General features: G+C 39.4%; 1 protein-coding gene and 1 pseudogene across 6 annotated transcripts in view; both read left to right on the plus strand.

The window, feature by feature from the left end:
- Positions 1–13,961, plus strand: part of MLH3 (mutL homolog 3) — a 32,254-nt gene extending 18,293 nt beyond the window's left edge. For all 6 annotated transcript variants that reach the window (XM_055304257.1, XM_055304260.1, XM_055304258.1 and 3 more), the window contains 5 exons: positions 80–239; positions 7,941–7,964; positions 8,071–8,149; positions 9,375–9,526; positions 10,519–13,961. In XM_055304257.1, coding sequence (XP_055160232.1) covers positions 80–239; positions 7,941–7,964; positions 8,071–8,149; positions 9,375–9,526; positions 10,519–10,641 — 538 coding nt within the window. In that variant the 3' untranslated portion in view covers positions 10,642–13,961. The remainder of the gene's footprint in view (positions 1–79; positions 240–7,940; positions 7,965–8,070; positions 8,150–9,374; positions 9,527–10,518) is intronic.
- Positions 246–4,333, plus strand: LOC129496298 (protein SET-like; annotated as a pseudogene).

Raw genomic sequence — 13,961 nt, forward strand, 5'->3', positions numbered from 1 at the left:
TGAGAAATTATCCAGCATTTGGAACTAGTACTGAAATGCAAATGAAGTAATACTTTTGTAATTGAAGTTATCTCTTTAGGTGTTACCACAAAAATCTGGAAGATCTGGGCCTTGAAATTCTATTTCCAGACACCAATGATTCTCTGGTCCTTGTAGGGAAAGTACCACTCTGTTTTATAGAAAGAGAAGCCAATGAACTTCGAAGAGGAAGATCTCCTGTGACCAGGAATATTGTAGAGGTAAGACAGAGCTTCACATGTTGAGGAAATTGCTAAGTGAAGGGTAACCTCCTGTTTTCTTTAGAAATTCTCTATATTCGTCTTTTATCCAACAAGCATGTATGAGATACCTTCTATGTGCCAGGTGCTAGAGATTCAAAGATGAATTAGCTCAAGGTGGAGAAGGATGTTTACATAATTACAAATACAATGCAGTTTGGCCAGAAGAGGTATGTTCAAAAGTGCTGTTACAGAGTAATCCGAGCTTCTTCCAGACATGCCTTTCTCCGGGTTTCGTGGAGTTTCCTCACAGCATGGCCCCCAAGTGCCAGTCCTCACTCGCACCTCAAATGAAGAAACCGAAGAAACCAAAGAAACCGAAGCTGCCTCCTGCCCCCAAGCGTGAGGAGACGTCGACCTCTCAGCACTTGCCGAAGGGAGAAAAAAAACAGCAAGAAGCAATTGAACATACGGATGAAGTACAAAATGAAATAGACAGACTTAATGAGCAAGCCAGTGAGGAGATTTTAAAAGTAGAACAGAAATATAACAAACTCCTCCAACCATTTTTTCAGAAGAGGTCGGAACTGTTCGCCAAAATCCCCAATTTTTGGGTAACAACAATTTGTTAACCATCCACAAGTGTCTGCACTGCTTGGGGAGGAGGATGAAGAGGCGCTGCATTATTTGACAAGAGTTGAAGTGACAGAATTTGAAGATATTAAATCAGGTTACAGAATAGATTTTTATTTTGATGAAAACCTTTACTTCGAAAATAAAGTTCTCTCCAAAGAATTTCATCTGAATGAGAGTGGTGATGCATCTTCAAAGTCCACTGAAATAAAATGGAAATCTGGAAAGGATTTGATGAAACGTTTAAGTCAAACACAGAATAAAGCCAGCAGGAAGAGACAGCGCAAGGAAACAGAGAGCTTCTTCACCTGGTTTACTGACCATTCTGATGCAGGTGTAGATGAGTTAGGAGAGGTCATCAAAGATGATATTTGGCCAAATCCATTACAGTACTACTTGGTTCCTGATATGCATGATGATGAAGAAGATGATGGTGATGATGATGAAGAAGAATGAGGATTGGAAGATACTGATGAAGAAGGAGATGAGGAAAAAAAAAAGGAGATGAGGATGAAGGTGAAGAAGATGAAGATGATGATGAGGGGGAGGAAGGAGAGGAGGATGAAGGAGAGATGACTAATGGAACACTGATGGATTCCAACCTTCCTTTTTTAATTTTCTCCAGTCACTGGGAACAAGTTGTGGCGCTTTTTTTTTCCCCCCTCCTCTTGTGCTCATTTGCCCTGTTTTTTTTTCTCTCCCTTTATACCATGGTTCTCAACTTATTTGGGGGGAAATACCTTGAGCAGAATACAGCAGGAAAAGAATCTCTACCCCTTTCTGTTCCAAATTCATTTTTATTCCTTCCTGTCTCAACAAAAACTTTATGGAATCAACACCACCATGCTCTGTGGGAAAAAAAGAAAAACCTGCTCCCTTAGCTTGCTGGAAGCTGGAGGGTGCTAGGCCCCTGTGTAGTAGTGCATAGAATTCTAGCTTTTTTCCTCCTTTCTCTGTATACTGGGCTCAGAGTTTATACTGTGCCTCTAAGTGAATACGGACAGTTAGCGTTTACCAACATGTACCTGTTCTACTTTCTCTTGTTTAAAAAAAGAAAAAAAAAACTTAAAAAAATGGGGTTATAGAAGATCAGCAATGGGTGGGTTTAAGATGTTTGGGTGGGTTAAGTGGGCATTTTGACAACAATGGCTTCTCCTTTGGCGTGTTTAATTGTGGTGTTTAACGGACATCCTTGCAGTTTAAGATGACGCTTTTTAAATAAAGCTCTCCGGGATCTCTGGGTGGCCCTGCCTTTGGCCCAGGGCGTAACCCCCGGGGAGTCCCGGGATGGAGTCCCACATCAGGCTCCCTGCATGGAGCCTGCTTCTCCCTCTGCCTTTGTCTCTGCCTCTCTCTCTCGGTGTCTCTCATGAATAAATAAATAAATCTAAAAAATAAATAAATGAATAAAATAAAATAAAACTCTCCTAATGATGACCTGAGCCCTGCCACTCGATAGGAGAATCAGCAGAACCAGTAGGATCTTATTTGCAATTGGCATTCTCTATTGTAATTTTGATCCTGTTTATGTTTAAATTTTCTTTTTGTTTCACTGGAAAGGAAAGATGCTCAGTTTTAAACATTAAAAGTGTACAAGTTGCTTTGTTACAATAAAACGAAATGTGTACACACACACACACACACACACACACACACAAAAGTGCTGTTTTGGAAATACAGAATGATTACTTTGCCCAGGGGATGGAGGTCAAGGAAACTGTCACAGAAAAGCTGTTTTTTTTCCTTAGGAAAAATCTTGTAAAACATTAGGAGCCTGTGAAGTACAGAAGAGAAGAGAAGGGCATTCTCAACAGAACAACCGATATCAGAGACTCAGAGCAGATCCTGTGTTTAGGGAACTACCAGTATATATGGCTTGAATGAAGATATGTATGTAATGGTGGACTAGATGAGGCTAGATAGGTCATAAAGGAATTTAGCATGCTCTGCTAAGTAGTTTGCATTTCATCCTGCTAAGTAGTTTTCATTTCATCCTCCACATATACGCTTTGGGAAAGGTCTGGAAAGCTCCTGCTGGAATGTGGCTTTGGAAGTCTTGAAGATAGCCATTACTTCTACTTTACTTATGTGTTTCATTCTTTTTTTTTTTTTTTCCCAAGCCCACCATGGGGCTTGAACTCACAACCCTGAGATCAAGACCTGAGCTCAGATCAAGTTGACTGCTTAACAGACTGAGCCACACAGGCGCCCCACACCTTTTTTTTTACAACAAACAATTTTTTGTCTTTGCTGCCTTTTCTTTCCTCCTTTCTGGTTTTCTATTAGAGTTTTCTTTATTTCCCCTTTTTTCTCTCTGCTAGTTTAGAAGTTACATATTCCATTTGTATTCCTTTAGATAGCCTTAAACTTCAGCCTTAATAAAGTTTCAGGTAATTTGTTTCTCTGTTCTCTTGCTAAACAGTACAAAAATCTTACATCCCTTTATCTTCCATCACTCCCCTCCCATCTTCCATGTTGTTGCTCAGTATTTTAACTCTACCTTGTTTTTAATCTCCTTAGCAGTCATTAATTTTTAGTCAATGTTTATTTAGATTAAACCAAAACATTTAGCAGAGTCTTTGTTCACTGTTGCTCCTTGAATCCTACTGTTCATTCTGTATTCAGCTCTCTTTTTACCAAAATCTTTTAAAAGTTCTTTTACTAAAAGTCCATAAATAATAAACTGTCTTTGAAAATGTCTTTATTTTGCCCTTACACTTGCATGGTTGTCTAGCTTAAAATAGAATTCCATGTTGTCAGTTATCCCTCAACATTTTTTTTTATTAAACTTTTTTTTTAAATTTTTTTATTTATTTATGATAGTCACACACACACACACACAGAGAGAGAGAGGCAGAGACACAGGCAGAGGGACAAGCAGGCTCCATGCACCAGGAGCCCGACGTGGGATTCGATCCCGGGTCTCCAGGATCATGCCCTGGGCCAAAGGCAGGCGCCAAACCGCTGCGCCACCCAGGGATCCCTGTCCCTCAACATTTTGAGAGGATTCCCTTACTTTGACATTCTGTATGCCATTGGAGTCCACTGTCTGAAGAGGAGGTCCCTTTTCTGAAGAGGAGGAGGAGCAGCAGGAGGAGGAGAAGGACCAACCAGGAGACAAAGAGGAGTCGTCTTGCCAGGAGTCCCAGGAGGAACACGTGGGAAATGACACCAAGGCAGTTATTAAAGACCTGGATGAGAAGATTGCTAAATATCAGAAGTTTCTAAACAAAGCCAAAGCTAAGAAATTTTCAGCAGTCAGAATATCCAAGGGACTAAGTGAAAAGATTTTTGCAAAATCTGAAGAGCAGAGAGCAGCTGAAGAAGTTGTAAAGACACAGCACCTACCAAAAGGGGAAAGAAGAGGAAGGCACAGAGGGAGGAGGACCATTCAAATAAAACTCGCAGGACGCTTACATCTAAGGAATGAGGCGAGCGGCCCGGCAGCAACAGTCCAAGAAAGTTGGTGTACACTACTATGAAACACACAGTGTGAAAAATAGGAACAGGAACAAAAAGAAGACCAATGACTCAGATGGACAGAAACACAAACACAAAAAATTCAAACACAAGCAGTAACATTTTAAAAGTTTATTAAATTATACAAAAATATGCAGTTAAAAGAAAAAGTTATCATTACTTTGTAAGTAATCTGATTTTCCTTCTGGTGAGGGCTTTTCTCTTTGCCTTTAGTGTTCTGCAATTTCACTATAATATATCTTGCTTCCATTTTCTTGAGATTCATCATGCTTCTTCCATTTGGAAAATGTACAGTTATTATCACTTCAAGCACTGCTGCTTCTGCCGCTCTCTCTTGTCTCCTAGAAATCTTACATTTTTAACTTCTCTGTCATATTTCCCATTGTCTTTGTGACACATTCTGGGAAATTTCCTCATTTATCCTCCAGTGAACTAAATTCTCTCTTTACCTACTCTTTAATCAGATATTTAACTGATCTACTAAACTTTTTTTTCTTTAAGTGACTGTTTTTTACTTCCAGAATTACGATTAGGTTCTTTCTCAGATATATCTGTTCTTTTTTCATAGTGTTCTGTTCATTGTGGTTTCTGTTCCTTATGTATCTCTAGCTCTGTTTGGAGCACAGGCAAATCCACATGAACCCAGTCTATCATTTTTCCAGAAATCTGAATTACTTTAGTCATATCTAAAAATAAAAATGAGAAGATTGATTTAGTGGATAAATTGTGTGATAGATTGATACGGGAAAGGTTTGAGGTGTGGAGTACAGTTGAGAGGCTATTGCACTGGCTCAAATAGGAGAGGATGAGGGCCTAAGTCAACAGCATTGGGAATGGAGAGAAGGGATATATTCAAAACATAAGTTGGAAGATAGAATCCATGGAACCCTAACAATAGAAAGTATAAAGGGATAAAGGAGAAAAGGTAAGATAGGATTCTGAAGGTTCTAGTTTGGATGACTAGAAGGATGATGGTGCCATTGACAGAAGAAAGAAGTGGAGGAGGAGGGGTACATCTGCCTAGGGAGTTAGACTATGAGCCTGGGGGCACCTGGGTGGCTCAGTCAGTTAAGCATCTGCCTTCCATTGGGGTCATAATCCCAGGGTCCTGATCAAGCCCCACATCAGGCTCCCTGCTCAGCTTCTCTCTCTCCCTCTGCTGCTTCCTCTGCTTGTTCTCTCTCTCTCTGTCTCTCTGTCAAATAAATAAATAAATAAAATCTTAAAAAAAATAGATTATACTGGGTTTAGATGCCCTGAATGTGCCTTTAAGTGGGGATGTCTAGTGGATAGACAGACTTACAGATCTAGTGCTTGGGAAAGAAGCCTGGGCTATATGTACTATCTGGGAGTTAACTGTATATATTTTGATCATATCAGAAGCTGGAGAAGGAAGTGTGAGTGTCTAGGGAGAATGTGAACAACAAAAAGAGAGGCGAACAAAGGGTGAAGTTGATGGAACACCAGCATTCAGGGTGCATATGTTTTGGCAAAGGTCTGGAAAGCCACTGCTGAAAAGAATAAACTGGAAAGGATGATTGAAAATTTTGGTCAGAGAGAGAGGAAGAAAATCAGGAAAAAAGTAGTATTGCTAAAGCCAGTGGAAGTTTTAAGCAAGAAGGGAATGGTCAATAATAGTCATAAAGCTTAAAAAGTTGTATTTGGCAATCATGAGGACAGTGGTTTCATGGTGGAATCTGTTCCTGGGAGTGGGGGTGCAGAAGACATTGCTATGGGTCAGAGAGGGAGTGGAGGGGGAGGAGGTGGAGCTGAGTAGACTGCTCTTTCAAGATCTCTGCATACAGAAGAAGAGAGAAGGTGGTAGCTAAAGGTTAGGGGTGGTCTGAAGTGTGGGTCAGGACACAGGGTTGAGGAAAGATTTTTGATTGTTTTCAGATGGGAGAGACTTAAGCATGTCTGTAGGTTAAGGATGAGAAGACATTTGAGAGGAAGAGGCAATTAATAATGCCAGCTTTTGGATTACCATGAGTTTAGCCCTTCCAAAATTGCTCTTTGATCAGACAACTTTTGCTTTGCTTTTAGCAGTACTCTTTTTCCCAGCGCAGCCTTGTTCTCCAAGGCTCCTCCTCCAAACTGTCTTAAATCCAAAAGATAGGATCTGTTAGAATCTTTTATTGTAATTCAATCCCTAAGTATTTAACCAGAAAATTATAATAAAAACTTTTCCCAAAATGACTTCAAAGACTACTGGTAAGGAGTTTACTTCAAATTGAAATAAGGCTTATGGCTTCAGAAAATCTTGACTATGTCAAGTCACACTGATCAGGAGAGATTTTGTTGATTCTGGAAGAAGCTGGAACAGTTTTGATATATTGGAAAGGAGGTAGCTACTTGGATCCTAACAGTTGAAAGATCACGAATATTTTCTATAAAGTTCTGTCCTCTAGCCTGATGAATGAACCTTTTTAATATTTAAATTATCTAGAATTAATTGAACCATTGAAATGTGAAATGAACAGAGAATATGGTCTATCCCACCCCCCCACCTCACTAGGCTTAAAAAAAATGGTATTTCTCAAGTCCTAGATGATCAAGCACAGGAGAGAATGGTAAAGAGGTTAAGTTTGATCACTGTTTGCATTGAGCTCTGGGGATCAGGTATAATGAGACATCTTTCTGTGTAGGTTTGTTTGGAAAAGCACATGGCTTTTGAAAAATAAATGGTATCTACCTCCTAGCTTTTGGTAACTGCTTATTTATGAGCTTGGTAGACTAGAGTGTATATGAGGAAAAGAGGAAAATTTTCTGAGTCTGGTTCAAAAAGAAGATCTACCATATTGTACTCTTAAGAACGTGATTTATACATCACCAGTTCTACAGGTAAAAAAAAATCTTGTGTCTTCTTATAAAGAAATGATTAAATGTGCCTTATCTCAAAACACTTTTTTACCTCTAGAGGGTTAAACAGATTGGTAGCATGAAAAATTGCATCTGCTTTAAATTTCTTTGAAGTCCTCTTGTAAATATTAACATCTGCAGGGATAACTATTGAAAAGGCTACCCGAGGGACAGAGATATGCTAGTGAGGAGAAACTTCTCAACAAAATGCCTCAGAAAATAAGCTTTTTGACCTGAAAGGAATTGTCCAAAAAACTCACAAAAACACAAAAAAACACAAAAACCTTGTGGGAACTACAGTAACTACTTATGTTTATGATATATCTAAGCAAGTGTCATACTCATTGCCCAGCTGTGTTGATGATTGTCGTGTATTTGTTCTGTTTGTGTATATTATTACACTTGTTCTGGCTAAGATTATAAATACAAACAGCCTCTTAGAATCCTTCCTGATATTTAGACTCAGTTGAATCATCAGGGCTGCTCTCAGCAGTTACATAACCTCATGAATTATGAGCTATCTCTGGAGGAAGTTTCAGTAGCTAAATATATTCTCTATTCAGTAGGAGTTCTATTAAATTGTCTTGGTATTTTCATATTCAGAGTGCCTCACAACAGATAAATTATTTGCACCTGAGCGCTATATTGCTGGAACTCTCTCCTTCAGGAGGTGTATTTTTAAACCATAAAAGGATATAAAAGGGCAATTATAACAGTAGAGTAATGCCTCTTTTCCTCTGTGCTTTGTAGGAATTTATTCGAGAACAAGTGGAGGTAAGCTTTTCTCTTATTTGGGGGTTTCACACAGAGGCACCACACACAAAAGGCTCTATTGTCCCACTTCTTTTTCCCATTAATGGAGAATTTGTTTATGTATTAGCTACTCCAGACCACAGGAGGCATCCAAAGGACTTTGCCACTGACTGTTCAGAAGGTGTTGGCGTCCCAAGCCTGCCATGGTAAGTCTCAACACACCAGCTCTTGAGTGCTTCTGTATGCTAAGCACTGGCAGGGGTACAGCAGTTATAAAAGGAGTGGAAGGCACATTTACTAGTCACTTCTTGGAGGGTACAATTTGGATCAAACTGAATACACTAAAAGTGAATACTAAAAAATTGCTTTTACAAAGCAAAATACCAACACATACATTTGACCATAATTCCGACTGACACATACAAGTGGTGGAGTAACTCATGGAGGAGAGATGCATTTTGAGTCAAGTTTTGAATGAGCTGGATTCATAGGACAGAAGGGAAAGTTAACCCCAAGAGGTAGAAATAGCCCGTGCACAGACCCAAAGACAGAAACAAATTATTATATGAGGAGCAGCAAAGGATGCCAAGAAATTGGGCTGGTAAGGAAGATTGGAAGCCTACAACAAAAATCTATAATTACTTGTTTAATGTTTGTCTCTCACCTATTAGATTGATAGATCATAAGCTCCGTGAGGGCAGAGACCATCTGTCTCATTCATTGCCTGTCATAGCTCCTGCTACAAAGTATATATTATAAATATTTGTTGACCAGAGAATGTATGCATAAAGGCAGGTTCTGACCACATGAGAGGTTTTTTTGTTTGTTTGTTTGTTTGTTTGTTTGTTTATTCATGGAAGACACAGAGAGGCAGAGACACAGGCAGAGGGAGAAGCAGGCTCCCCAAGAGGAACCCAATGCAGGACTTGATCCCAGGACCCCAGGATCATGCCCTGAGCCAAAGGCAGACACTCAACCAGTGAGCCACTGAGGCATCCCCACATAAGAGTTTAGATCAGGAAGATTATTATTGAAATAGAAAAAAGCAAATAAAATGGGCATTGTAGGGAACAATAAGAGATATTGGTGAAAGATTGGCTAAAAGATGACCTCGATTTCACAACCTGGCAGAAGTAGGAAAATATTGCCCTTGCCTCTTGAGAAAAACTCTGAAAGCCAAATCCTAACAAGTTAAGGAATGCCTTTTATGAGGATTAGAAGGACAATGATTCCATAAGGAAAAGCTGAGAGACATGTTAGTCCTGAAGCCTTAGTTTCATCCAATAAGCGCCAATTTCCAGCAGTGTTAAAGTCACATGAAAGAAGCTGAAGAAACATTTTACTTTTTCCAGATATTTGGCTCTGGCCCAGGGTCAGCACTGGTTTCCCACTATACACACCATAACCTTCTTGTTTCTGTCTTTCGTTTAGGGGCCATTAAGTTTAATGATGGCCTGAGCCGAGAGGAGAGCTGTCGCCTTATTGAAGCTTTGTCTTGGTGCCAGCTGCCATTCCAGTGTGCCCATGGGAGACCTTCCATGCTGCCTTTAGCTGACATAGACCACTTGGGACAGGAAAAACAGGTATGGTAATGACTAACAGGAGAAGAGGGAGCAAAGTGTATCTTCTCTTTCTTGCTCAGCTCCTGTTAGCCAAATGTGATCTGTCTTAATCCTTACCAAAATAACGAGCATTTTGAAAAGTGTGAATTGAGAGTTTATTTACATAAAGTCTCACCATTTCATCTTCTGTCTCAAAGTCAAAATGGAACTTAAGCTGCACTGTCAGATTACACACATGATGCCTTTGTATTTTGTAAGCTTAACACATGTACAGACTGACATATCTTGAACATCTGTTGCCTACTGGCTCTTGGTTTGATAAGATAGAGAAGTTCTGTCTGGGGCTACAGAAAGCTGGTAGAAACACAGCAAATCCACTGCTAGCAAATATAGCCTAAACAGCCATTTGCTTGATGGTACTTGCTGGAAATGGTAGCCATCCCTAAGGATCTCTGGAATTATGATTTGGGGATCATCAGGCAGGAAACCAAGCTTAGGAGATTTTCACATTATGGTTTGGCCTTGATTACTCAACAGCCCAGGAACAATGATGTGGATAATGCAATAAAGACACAGAATGGTTTAAATTAAAGAACATTTTCTGTTCTTGTTATAATCTTAAATGAAACAGAACATGAGAACATAATAGGAATGTCCATGTTGCTGCTTTCCAAAATCTTTTCTTTTGCCTGCCTTTCCTTGTAAGGGCTATAAAATCTTTCCTTGTGTGGAGTTTTCTGGTACTTTTGTTTTCTGATGCATCCAGTAGACTTTAATCCATTAAAAACTTACTGTTTCATGTGACAATGAAAAAAAGTCCTGTTCTTATTCCTAAAGAGATGGGAATCTAGACTTAAAGTTTATAGTCCCACTTATCCTATGGAAATCTCTAATCTTTTCTGAATCCAGAAATTAGAAATCTGAACAGATTGGAATAGCCACAATTAGGAAATTTTTATATGCTACTTGGCTTTTCATGCTGCATATGGAAGTTATTCTCTTTCTTCCCACAGATTAAACCCAATCTTGCTAAACTTCGAAAAATGGCCCAGGCCTGGCGTCTCTTTGGAAAAGCAGAAAGATATAATACAAGGCAAAGCCTGAAGGCATCCATGCCTCCTTGTGAGCCACCATGAGAACAGAATTACTGACCTGTAAGGAACCAAAGGGATGCTAACTATATGCCTCTGAGGAGAGACCATGAGCAGCAGGTACCAGCAGAGTCCTGAGTTGGCCTGTGCCCCCAAGCAACATGATATTGGCCAATCTTGAGCAGATGATCCCTCCAAGCTAAAGAGAGTTCATTCGTCTGCAGCCATGGACACAGGAGGTTGCCCTATAATACCTACTTTTTATAACCTATGTAGAGATAAAATTTAATAATCAATTGGTTCATTTGTGGGTTTTTGTTTTTTGTTGTGTTTTTGTTTTTGTTTTTGTTTTTTTGGTAGGGGGGAAGTGGTTTGGGAGCAGTTTGGTTTTGTTTTTGCAATTTTTTCCAGCCCCTTGTAGTTTGCATTAATGTGATTTGCCTGATGATGAATTGCTCACGATCCAGTCTGCCTTCCTAGACAGTCCATAGCCACACTCCATTGGTCCTTTCCTTACCCACAGTCTTCTTCACTTTCTGCTGCTTTACATCTTAAATTTCAGACTTAAAGAGTTTCTCTACACTCAACAAAAATGTCCCCTGCGGTCTTCCGTCAGGCCTGTAGTTAGATTATTTTAGGGATTAAAAACTATTGATAAAGAGAAACAAGGACAAGAATAGGATAGAATAGACAAAATTTCAAGTTGCTCTGGTTGTCTTATTTCCTCTTTAAAATCTCATTCACAGTCTGATATTGTTCATAACCCAATTAGTAAAAACGGTGAAAGGACTATGAACTTGTTTTATAAATACAAGTTTTTTTGGTACTTTAAAAATATCTCTCTTGATGTGAAAGCAATTTTTCATATCAAAATGCAGCAATTATTCTTTCAACCTGACCAGATATGCCCTCTACATTTTTTCAGGTTCTCTTGGCCCCTTTGAAATCCTTAGTTTTTATTATAGTAGGCCTATCTAATGGCCTCATAATTTCATTTGGAACCAGGACTGATCTTTGTGTAAACGCTTGTTGTGACATCCTTAATCTGTATGTCCTCTGCTTTTTTAGAAGGTTTGATTTCTGGTTAATAAAATTCAGTAGACTAAGGTTTTACAGAAGGACAAAAAGAAAAGCAAAAAAACCAGCTGGTAATGTTTATTGCAACTGGGATACCGTATAATGAGAAAGATGTTGCAGTGAGAATTTCCACTTTTGTATTTGCAGCCTGCTCAAATTGGCCTTTGTATCAATGGAATGATTTTTCTCATTTTTTAATACAGGAAACAAATTTGTGCTCATGGAAGAAAAGTTTGTTTGCCAGCAGCCCTGCAGTGATTCTTACAGGAGCAATGAAGTATTGCATTCATTAGTGTGTGTCTCAGAGAAGGTTCAGGAAAAGCCTTCACTGGTTTTCAAGGGGATCCTTGTAGAATTACGTAATTGGAACCCTGAAGAATAGGCACCACTGTCTAAAAATGGCCTTTATTCTTCTAAATACATATAAACGGTTTCATAGACTGGAAGACATGACCTTTGAAAGGAGGGTGTTTTCAGGGGATTTGCAAAGATGTCAGGGGCTCTGCCTCCAGGCCCAGTGGGGTGCTGTGGCCTCTGGACCTCTGCCTTCACTCTCCAGAGCTATATGGAGGCCAGCTGTCCTGGGAGTTTAAAAATTTTTAGGTTAGACCAATGTGTGAGATTAAAAAAAATATTATGATACCTCTTCTATTAGGATGCTGGAGTGCAGTTTCAAAATGTTTTGCTATAATCCCAAACCATTGTTTCTTTTTTGAGAATAGCAGAGGATTAGAAAAAGTTCTCCATAAATTATGTAACCAGTCTTTCTGGCTAGCCGGCCTCAAGCAATGGAAGAGATAATTATCCTGTTTTAATAATTTATAAACTCAGTTGCCTACATCAGCATAAAATGAACCTATTAGCCAAAAATATCTAACATTACCTTTATTGCCTATTAGGATTTTGTTTTGTTCTGTTTTTTTTTTAACTTACAATAGAGCAGAGATATACTTAATTTTCTAAAACATGATAGTAGTAATCATTAACACTTTCATGGTGCTTTAAGGTTTACAAAATAATTTTTTCATATCTTTTTTGAATTTCTTGGCAACCCATGAGATAAGATGGTATTATGCTCCCCATTTTCCGAAGGCTGAAATATATTAAGTGATTTGTCTAAGATCACACAGGTACTAAGTATTAGTAAAGCTGAGAATGGTAAACAAGTTTTCTGGTTCTGATAACAAGAATAAATATTACCATTTATTAAGGGCCTCCTATATACCCAATGCTTTGTTTACATTACTTCTACTTCTTACAACAGTTCTGTTAGCAGGCTAGTGTCTCTCTTACAGTGAGACTGCTGAGCCTCGGAGCAGTTTCCCCTTTGGCAGAGAGAGCCAGAATTCAGACCCAGGTCTACGTGGCTTCACATAGCACACTCCTTCCCATTGTTAATCCATGCTGCCCATATATTTGCAGTTTGTTAGGGACTTAGCAGTTTGTCAACTTAGTTCAGCTTTATTAGAGTCTGGTTGGTGGACACTTCATTAACTTCAGAATAAAACTTGACAGATGTGATGTGCAAAGAAGCCATCCTCAAGAGTTCCGTTTTTGGGAACATTCATCACAATTTTATTGAGCAGTAAGGGTGCATGCCTGCAAGAACTTAGCTTTAGTCAGGGAGAGAGACAAGGTAACTGCTAATCTAATGTGATAACTTCCTCTAGGTTTAGAAGTCAGTTAGTTACAGCTATGTTGCTTTTACTGGGATAAGAGGAGATAACAATTACGTCAGAAATTAAGGTTATAGAAGGTAATTGGAGCTAGTATCAGAAAAGCTTAAGGCAAAGCTTAGAAAGGAGGGGAGAGACTGGAGAGAGGGCTAGGGAAAAGTCTAGAACCTAGCTGGGGTCTCAAACTCCATGAGCAGCTGAGAATGGAGAGATTCTAGCAATCACACATCAGAGCAAGGCAAAGAAAAGGTCAGACAAAAGATTAACAGATGGGATATGAACCTAGCAGTGGAAAAAAACAAGGCAGCCAAAACAAGTGGAGCCGGATGGGGCCCAAGACCAAGTTGTAGAAATATGTAGGGGGCTGAGGAAGCCATGCCCAGTGAGAAGAACAGATGCAGCCCATCAGTTCCTAGAGAACCTCAACAACCATGCTCAGCTGCAGCTCCAAGCAGGAGCCTGTAGGCGGTGAAGGGGAAAGCGGTTTCTGGCACAATGAGCTGGACTCCTCCAACCTGTTTTCTACCTGAAGTACCACCCCATTCTATGAAAACCTTTACAAAAGCAGGCTAGCAACAAGAACTGACCACTATGTTTGCCATTATCTATCAT

The sequence above is a fragment of the Nyctereutes procyonoides genome, unplaced genomic scaffold, assembly GCF_905146905.1.
Source record: "Nyctereutes procyonoides isolate TBG_1078 unplaced genomic scaffold, NYPRO_anot_genome, whole genome shotgun sequence".
NCBI lineage: Eukaryota > Metazoa > Chordata > Mammalia > Carnivora > Canidae > Nyctereutes > Nyctereutes procyonoides.